Source organism: Danio aesculapii, chromosome 4 (assembly GCF_903798145.1).
Source record: "Danio aesculapii chromosome 4, fDanAes4.1, whole genome shotgun sequence".
Classification (NCBI taxonomy): Eukaryota; Metazoa; Chordata; class Actinopteri; order Cypriniformes; family Danionidae; genus Danio; species Danio aesculapii.
In genome coordinates this window covers 57,591,334-57,601,849 of record NC_079438.1, presented here as the reverse complement: position 1 = coordinate 57,601,849, position 10,516 = coordinate 57,591,334, and the positions used below count along the sequence as shown (strand labels likewise).

Sequence of the window (10,516 nt, the reverse complement as noted above, 5' to 3'; positions counted from 1 at the left end):
TACAAGAGCAGATTTATGATGACGCCTAAAGCACAGCAGCAACCCACAACTAAATATACCTGTCTGAATATTTGGATTTCTCTTCTCTCAACACATCTGTTTCTCCCTCAAGAGTGAATATATCACTATTCTGATGAAAACTTCAATAAGAGGGTAATCTATTGCTAAAACATCTGTAACATCATATGATAAAGCAGTTCAAAAAGAAAACATTAAAGCTGAAAATTGGCACAGACAGCAACAGCGTGCATGTTCTAGCATTCAGTGGCATTTAGTGTTTGGTATTTCATTCAAAATGAAAGCATAATTATAAAGCTCAAAGTTTTAAAGCTCATCAAAAGTTTGTGCATGTTTCATAAGCTTCAGGACACATGGTTGTGTGTCAGAAACATGCGGCTGTGTGTAAAATCTGCTCCACAAACATGCAAATCAAACCTCACTCTGTCAGAGAGAAACAAACACACTTATATACAAGACTAGGAGTCAAAAGTAAAGCACATGTAATGAAGTAAACACAAAACGCCATTCTCACTGCATCTGTAATGTAAGACATCGCATTATTATTATTATTATTATTCGCTTTTTTGCCATAACCTTCATTATATTAACCTCTATTAAATTCCTCTATTGCTTTAACTGTTGTAAAGATTTTAAAAAGGCTAAATGACAATTAAAATGATGCCTGAATTGTTGTTTAGCTATTGGATGACATTATATGCCCCTCCCACTTTGCCTTGATGATGTCATAGGAAAATAAATTAGTTTCAAAGTCAGTAAGAGGCAGAGTTAATATTTTTTTGAATAATTCATTCATTCATTTATTCTTCTTCGGCTTAGTCCCTTATTGATCATGGGTCGCCACAGTGGAATGAACCGCCAACTATTCTGGCATATGTTTTACGCAGCCGATGCCCTTCCAGCTGCAACCCACGCCACGACTAGGAAGCATCCATACACACTCATGCGCAATACACTCATACACTACTGCCAATTTAATTCAGTCAATTCCCCTATAGCGGATGTGTTTGGACTGTGGGGGAAGCCGGAGCACCCGGAGGAAACCCACGCCAACACGGGGAGAACATGCAAACTCCACACTGAAATTTATATTATTTATTCATTCATTCACTCATTCATTCATTCGTTTGTTCAGTCGTTATTTACTCCCCCCCTCCCAGTAAGGGGTAGTGGCTGGAAGGGAGATATGCCGGAATAATTGGTGGTTCATTCCGATGTGGATACGAATTGACATCAAATCATTTTAAACGTACACAATAAATTGATTTTAATTAAATGCTGTTTGTATCAACTTCCTTTTAATCAACGAATCCTGAAAGAAAATGTGTGTCATAATGTTTTCCTCAGAAATAATAAAAAAAATGCTTCTTGATTATAAAGTCAGCATATTGCAATGAAATCGGAAGAATTGTGTGAAACTAAACAGTAATAATGCTGAAAATTCAGGTTTCAATAACAGGAATTAATTAATTTTTCGTAATATATTGAAATAAAAACCAGCTATTTAATATTGTACAAATATTTCACGATTGTTACTGTATTGTATTATCACATAAGTGCAGTTTTGGTGAGCAGAAAAGACTTTTAACCAAATAAAATTAATAATAATATGATTAACAATATAAATATTCAGAATGATAGTGTATTAACCCTTTAGAACTGTTTATGGAAACTTCACTAACATTGTTTACAATATGTTTTTATGCTATAAACGTTTTGTAATAACCCCAGGCTATCCTTGGCTTTACCAATGAGCATTTCAAATAAAGGGTTAAGAAATCCGAAGTAATGTTAACATTAAACACACGACGAAGACACTGAGCACTTCATAACAACGAATTAAATAAATAAATATAAATATCCCTCTCCGTCTGATTCTCCTACTCTGGTCTATGGCGCCTCCGTAATCCTTCAGCCAGCTCTTCTGGAAGTTTCTGACCGTCAGAAACATCGTCTACACTTTCCTCAAGGGAAGGCAGACTAGAGTCACTGTCCATTTCCTCTTCCAGTTGTGAGTCCACTTCCTCTTCCACTTCCTCTTCCGTCTGCGGTGTTTCTGCACTGGTCTGTGTTTCCTGACTGGTTTCTGGCTGTGTTTCTGCTGCAGATAGAGTCTGGATGAGCTGGTCTAGATTGCGTTCACAGCTCGGCTCTAAAAGGAAATAATCCAGCCATTCGCATAATTCACATTCAATTACTTCAAATAAGATTAAATCATCAGACTAATAGTGCGGTTTAACATCTGAAGATCTGTATGGTGGTTTGTTTTTCTCTCTTTACATCCATCGCAGTGTCTTTTTGTTGGTCATCATCATTTCCGAGGGGGAAATAAGTATTGAACACGTCACCATTTTTTTCAGAAAACACATTTCTAAAGGTGCTTTGACTTGAAATTTTAACCAGATGTTGGTAACAACCAAAGAAATCCATAAATGCAAAGAAAACAAATCTAATTAGTTTACAAATAAAGTTAGGTGTAATAAAATGAAATGACGCAGGGGAAAAGTATTGAACACATGAAGAAAGGGAGGTGTAGTTCAGCAGTGAAAGCCCAGAGAGCAGCTGAAATCTCTCAGTAGTTCTTCAGCAACCCTCTGCCCTTCCTCAGTGTAAATGAATATCAGCTGCTTCAGTTCAACATCTACATTAGCACGAGGATGAAGATGAACCCAGGGTGAACATTTCAGCAAGATAATGATCCAAAACACAGCCAAGGAATCTCTCAGATGCTTTCAGAGAAAGAAATCAAGCTGTAGAATGGCCCAGTCAATCACCTGACCCCAATCCAATTGAAAATACAGAATAAAGCTCAGATTTGACAGACGAAACCCACAGAACCGTCAAAATTTTGACTGTCTGTTGAAGTCTGTGATAAACTCACACTTGAGCAATGCATGAGGCTTTATTCTTTATATGAGAGGCGTCTTTATGCTGCCATCAATAAAAAAGCCTTTTATATTAAGTACTAAATACGTTTCAGTAGTTCAGTTCTTTCTCTTTGTGTCGTTCCAGTGTTATTAACTAATTTTTCAGATATTTTTAAGTTTTTTATTTTTATTGTTTGGGTTTTTGCCAAAATCTGGTTCAATGCCATGTCAACAGCTCCTTTAGAGATATTATTCCCAGGAAAAAAAGCATGACGTCTTCATTACTTACTTTCCCCACTGCATGTCGTAAATTTCCCTGGTTTCGTGCTTTATTTGACATTTTGCACAGTTTATTGTTACATGATGGTTTGTCTGCTTGTTTTTTTTTCTATGTCTGCAAAAACTATAATAAAAAAAAAATCCCCCAAAAATGAAATAAACAAATGTTTTCAGCTATAATTGGAAAAATATATATGAGCTATTCCAGCATTATGGATGTGACATTCACAGTTAAAAACTCAAAACATAAATTCACATAGAAAGTATACCTTAACATTACATTGAAACCTTTGTTTCTATTTTCCAGAACAACTGACCACAGAGTTTCGGGACCAGAAAAATATCCATCTGTAAACATGTTTTGTACTTTAAAAGAGAAAAATAAACCTGCGTTATGGATGTGACTAAAAAAGTCTGCGGGTTTACAGTTTACAACATATTCTGTGAATTAAACTGCACAACCCAAAAGAAATAATGATAATTCAAAGGAGAGGAGTTGGCTCACTATAAAACAAAAATGATTGCTTTTATTTTATTTAATATTTTCACATGAGGAAAAAATGTCGTTATGGATGTAACAGATGTAAAATTGCCACTTGTGTGACTTTGGTAATAGTTTGAAAATATTGACAGATGCATTTTTGAGTATTTCAAAGTACTGTAAATTACTTGCTTACCTAAAAACCCAGAAACGGTTTCAGTATTTTGGGGAAAACGTAATTTTTTCATATCAAGGTTGACATTTGCATGGAATTGCTCATTTATATATATATATATATATATATATATATTATTTTTTTTGTTTACACTTAGGGTATACACACACTAGGCACGGTTGTCTTAAACCATGCATGAGCGCGATGGTCCCCCCTCCCTGCACTCACATTGCATTTTTTGCCTTCTGAGCCAGAGCATGCTTATGTCATCGATGACGCGACTGCTCAGTTTAATGGAAGAGACGTGATCTCGCTCCGTACAGTGGACATTGCTTTAGTTATATTGTTTTGTTTTATTTTGAGTCGTTTGTGATGCCATGACAGACAGCCAAATCATTTGCCGAACAGATTCACCACTTTTGACAGTCATCATGCTGCAGGTATTAGGAGGTTTGCTAAAGGTGGCAGGTAAAGCGCAGGCAGGGTTTGTCTCTTTAATAAACGTTCACGTTCATAGAAAAGTAAGAATGATTAATAAATCCACATGAAACCTGTGTCGCATCTTCAGTTTCAGGCACTTTGCACTCACACTACAAACGTACCATGCCAAAGCCCAACCGTACCGCGCTCTGGCACACCTCTTCCAATCAAGCCAGGGCTGGCCAAGTAAACCACGCCTGGGCCCGTTTCGGAGCACTCACACTTGTCAAACCGGGAAATGGGGGTCAAATGTGCCCGGGCATGGTTTGGATAGCCTAGTGTGAGTACACCCTCACAAAATCATTCAAACTAAAACCAGTTAATGAGTTATGTCTACAAATGTGTTGAAAAAAATCCTCTCTTTGTCTAACAGAAATTGAGAGAGAAGACATATCAGGGGGGCTAATAAATCAGGAGGGTTAATAATTCTGACTTCAACTGTATATGTGTGTTTGGTGTGTGCAGTTACAGGGTGTTTACCTTCTATCCTGATGTTTGGACACTCCATGCCCCTCTTCTTCATTAGCTGGCGAATGCACTGCAGCTGCGACATGATCTCGTTCTTCTGCTCCATGGCAACAGATTTCACACTGCAGAAAAACACACAGCGCGCATAAACAACAGGTGGAAAAAAAACAAAGCAGACACACAAACATCTACGTCTGAACACCACACTCAGCGCTTTTGCATAACCAAAACAAAACCTGTGGTGTTTTTATTTCGAGCACATCAATGCACGGCTCAGTGGAGCTCATATAAAGCACACTGCTTTACACAGATTCAACATCATGCTGATTTTCATATGCATGAACCAACATTTAAATGGACAATTCACAAACTTCATGAGATAATCGAAGATATGTAGAGGAAAAATGCCGGACGTGTTTTGTAATAGTAGAGCCTTATTTATTTATTTATTTATTCCTTCATTCTGTTTGTTTTTCTATTTATTTATTCATTCATTTATTCAAACATTTATTTATTTAGTTTTTTATTCATTCATTTATTTCGGCTCAGTCCCTTTATTAATCCGGGGTCACCACATCGGAATGTAGCACCAACTATTCCAGCATATGTTTTACACAGCGGATGCCTTTCCAGCTGCAACCCATCTCTGGGAAACATCCATACACACTTACTCACACTCATACACTACAGATAATTTAGCTTTCCCAATTTACCTGTACCGCATTTCTTTGGATTGTGGGGGAAACCAGAGCACCTGGAGGAAACCCACGCGAACATGCAAACTCCACACAGAAACGCCAACTGACCCTGCTGAGGCTCAAACCAGCGACCTTCTTGCTGTGAGGCGACAGCACTACCCACTGCACCACTGCGTCACCCCGTTTTTTAAATTTATTTATTTGTTTATTTATTTATTTTTATTTATTTATACATTTTTCGATTTCTTTCTTTCATTTTTTAAAAGTTTAATCTTTAATTTTAATCTTTTAAAAATTCTATTTATTAATTTATTACATTTTCTACTTAATTTTTCTTTTTATTTATTAATTCATTTATTTAGCTTGTTTTTATTTAATTATTTATATTTTTTATTTATTTTATTTTCTATTGTTTTTATTTATTTATTTAATTATTATTTATTTTTATTTTTAACATCTTTATTATTTATTTATTTGTTAATTTATATATTTTTTGTTTTTTCCATTTATTTATTTAGGTTTTTTAATTATTTTTTTATTTAATTATTTTTTAATTTATTTATTTATTTATTTATTTATTCATTCATTCATTTATTTTGTTTGTTTTTCTATTTATTTAATTGTTTTTATTTTATTTTTTTTCATTATTTATTTATTCATCTATTTATTTATATTTATTTATTTTTCTATTTATTTTATTTTACTATAGAATTGATATGTGTATGTGCGTGTTTGTGTCTATATGGATACTTGTGTATATGCACAGCAGGTATATATCATTTTTTTATTTGTTTTTATTTCCTTTGCTGTATTTTTTTTCTTTGTAATCTGTTGTACCAACTGCATATGCATTTATGAGAACATTTATGCTATAATTTTCTGTGTTTTGTAACTAGTTAAAAGGAAGAGTTAAAAGGAAATAAAAACTTAATGTACAATTTACAAAAAAAAAAAAAAAAACCCTCAGGCACTGCTCATGCAAGACATATACCAGAATAAGACTTATTCTGGTAATAAAGTAAACTGTGAGACTGCGCGATGTCTTAAGTTGCATGGGAACATTTTATGGCAACAGCTAAAAACTAATTGTTTGGGTCAAAATGTATTCATAAATTTTCGTTTACGCCAAAAGTCATTAGTATATTAAGCAAACATGTTCCATGCATATATTTTGTACATTTTCCAGTGTAAATATGTAAATAAATAAACAGTTTCCCAAATATATGCATGCATGTGTATATTTAGATGTAGATAATAAATATACACAGCACACACCCTTTAATTTACAAGCTTTTATCTTGAATGAGCACTAATTTTAAATAATTAATTACGCACAAGTCTCATCGTGTTTCCTATTCTTATGCTAAGAAATATTGTCCTATCCTAACACAAAGGGACACTTGTGCCCTTTTAGTTTTGTGGTCCAGGATCAGAATTGTGTTAAAAGTTTCTCTCACCAGTTTGTTAGCGGGTCCAGTTGTGTCAGTATCGAGTTGAGCATCTTCTCTGTCTGAGCCAACCTTTGCTCCAACTCATTCAGCTGATTCTCTGTGGAAAACAGCATTAATATTATTAATATAATCGCAAACTGATAAATAGTATCTTCTAAGGGTGTGTGTTTTGCTAGTATATTTGGCTCCTAAAGGCATGCAGTAGATAAATGAGCAACTTATTTTCTAGTAAATATAGTATGTGAACTGACTGGAGTTATGACCAGTCATGCATACACACACACACCAGTTTCCTCGGATTTCTTCACTCCTCGAGCTGTTTTGGCTTTTTGAGCTTCAGAGTCACTTGCAGACTTGATCTGAAATCACACACGACATGATAAATTTCAACAGTCAAACTCAGTTCCAGGAGGGCAGCAGCTCTGCACAGTTCAGTTCCAGCCCTGCTTTAACACATTCACCCGCAGGTTTCAAACAAGCCTGAAGGAATCAATTAGTTTGATCAGGTGTGTTTAATTAGGGTTAAAACTAAACCGCACAGCTGCCACCCTTAAGGAACTGAGTTTGACACCAGTGATGTAGAGTAATGTTCCTAAAAATTCAAGATTTTAGATTTACAATATACTAGTCATTTAGTGTTTACTGTATTTTTTAAATATTTATTACTGTATTACAGATTATATATATATATATATATATATATATATATATATATATATATATATATTAATATATAACTATACAGTATTAGTGCTATATATTAGATATATATTAGTGCTGTCAAGCAATTAGTCATGAAAAATGGCATCCAAAATAAAGTTTGTGTTTACACAGTATATGTGCTCACTGTGTATAAATATTGTATATTATGTATATACAAAAATCCTTTACAATACAAAACCAATATATTTGTATATCTATTTGTATTAGATATAATATAAAATTTCTAAATATAAACAAAACCTTTCTTAAATATATAAGTGTATGTGTGTGTGTGTGTGCGTGCGTGCGTGCGTGCGTGCGTGCGTGCGTGCGTGTGTGCGTGTGTGTGTTGCGTGTATGAGGGCTGAACAATATATTGTTTGAGCATCGATATCGAAATGTGTGCATGTGTAGTAGTCACATTGCAGGATTAGATGTATTAAATATTAAATGATAAAGATATTAAATTGTATATAACATAATTATATTTTACTTATACAGTGATGACCATGCTATTTTACATGTTATTGTTCAGTTACTGTAATTGAATACAGTTTAACTCCCCAGAAAACCATAAAGGACTGTTTATATTGACTACTATATGGACTGACTATTTATTTTTGCTTGTAATTTATTATAATTTATGCAGATTCACAACATATGAAATCCATCTAATGAAATCATTAAAATAGAGCTATGCAAATCATCCGGTGAAATTACATTTATATCATAATATATATCAGTTAAGGACACCTTGAGAAACTTGTAAGCAGCAAAGAGGCCGACCCCGATAGCGTAGATGGGCATGAGTGTGAAGACGTAGCCCTTGTTGTTGTTGGATTTGTATTTGTCGCTCTTGAGCTCCTGCTCCATCAGTTTCTTCATCTGCTGCATGTTTTCCACACTGTGGCTCATCTGAGGCGCTGCGCTCTTGTGGAGCTGCTGCTGATTCCTCACAGCGCCTGCTCCAATACCTGGACCGGGACCTGCTGCAGGAAAACACACACAAAGTAATAATAATTGGCAGAGTAATAATAAAAATAACAATAGTAATAATAAGCAAAAGTAGTAATAAGCAGATTAATAAGAAACAGAGTAATAATAATAAAGAGAGTATTATTAACAGGGCAATGATGATAAGCAAAATAATAATTATTATAATAAGTAATAATAATAATAATAAAGAGAACAATAATGAGCAGAGTAATAACAATAATAAGCAAAATAAAAATAATTATAATAATACGCAAAGTAACAATAAACAGAGTATTAATAATAAACAGAACATAATAATAAGCAAAATAATGATAACAATTTAAATATTATTAAAGTTATAATAAACATAATTAACAAAATAATAATAATAATAATATTAATAAAAATAATAACAATAAACCGAGTAATAATAATAAAGTAATGATAAACAAAGCATTATTAACAAAGTAATAATAAACAGAGTATTAATAATAAAGTACTAATAAAAGAGTAATAATAATACGCAAAGTAATAATAGTAATAATAATAATAAACAGAGCAATAATGAGAAATAATAATAAAAGTCAAATAATAATAATACGCAAACGTAACAATAAACAGAATAATAATAAGCAAAGAAATATTAATAAGCAAAATAATAATAACAAGCAGTTATAATAACAGATAATGACAATAATAATAATAATAATAATAATAAGAATAATAATATAATATATAATAATAATAAGCAGAGTAATAATAATAATAATATAATAATAATAATAATAATATAATAATAGTTATAATAAGTAATAATAAGCAAAATAATAATAATAGCAAAGTAATAATAAACAGAGTTATAATTATTAATAATAAGCAAAGTATTAATAATAAAACAGAACAATAACGAGCAGAGAATAATAAACAGAGTAATAACAATAAGCAAATAATTAGTAATAATAGTAATAACTATAAGCGAGTTATAATAAATAGTCATAATAATAAGCAGAGCAATCCGCAGAGAAATAATAAGCACAGTAATAATAATAATAAGCAAAGTAATTAAAATAAACAGCAATAATAGCAAACAGAATAACGATAAACGGAGTAATACTAATAATAAACAGAGTAACGATAATAAACAGAATGATAATGAATAAACCGAGTATAATAATAACCAGAACAATAATAAGCAAAGTAGATGATAAGCATAGCAATAATAATAAGGCATGCATAATAATAGATGTATAAAAAATAAGAGTATTTAAATAGCAGCTCTGCACCTGCTCTCCGGTTGCTCCGCGACTCGTACGGTTGATTGTCCCTGCTGGCCGCCGCCGAACAGCCTCGGGAACATCACGAACACCAGCAGCACCGCGGTGAACGCCATAACGAGCTGCTGCGGAGGAGAGACAAAAACCATCTCTGACCCGAAAAAACACACAAAAACTAAAACTAATGCTGACCACCCACACGCCCACGAACATTCCCCCAATGTTGACAAAAATTCTTCTTCTGTTCGTGCCTAAAACAGAGAAGTGCGACAACAGAGACCTCTGCAGGACTGGCGTGGAGTTACAGAGTCACTTTCCAAAGCTTCGAATCAATTCAACCGATTCACAGTTTTCGAAGTTGTTGTTGTTGTTTTTGCTTAATTAACAAGAACCAGCATGTACAGGGAACTATCTAGAAACTCTATTAGTCCAAAAGCAATGACAACTGTATCTTTAAAGTGTTCATTTTATGTCTCTTTAATGAGTAACGTTATTAAATGATTTTTATTTTGCTTTACTGGCGGTTTTGAGCATATTTCTGTAATTTTTTAATTTATTTATATTATTTGTTTCAATTTATGCAATTGTATTTGTTCTACCTCTTTACTTTAATTAAAAACATCATGTACAGTTTCATTTTACAACAAA

The 10,516-nt window shown here is 33.0% G+C and overlaps 1 protein-coding gene across 1 annotated transcript in view; it reads right to left on the bottom strand.

Moving 5' to 3' along the window:
* Positions 1 to 10,017, bottom strand: part of ccdc107 (coiled-coil domain containing 107) — a 10,175-nt gene extending 158 nt beyond the window's left edge. Inside the window, 7 exon segments of the mRNA XM_056456228.1 lie at positions 1 to 2,170; positions 4,781 to 4,890; positions 6,924 to 7,014; positions 7,204 to 7,276; positions 8,373 to 8,605; positions 9,878 to 9,924; positions 9,926 to 10,017. The exon segment at positions 1 to 2,170 is cut by the window's left edge and continues 158 nt beyond it. Coding sequence (XP_056312203.1) covers positions 1,899 to 2,170; positions 4,781 to 4,890; positions 6,924 to 7,014; positions 7,204 to 7,276; positions 8,373 to 8,605; positions 9,878 to 9,924; positions 9,926 to 10,017 — 918 coding nt within the window. The 3' untranslated portion in view covers positions 1 to 1,898.
* Between the last annotated feature and the right edge of the window lie 499 nt (positions 10,018 to 10,516).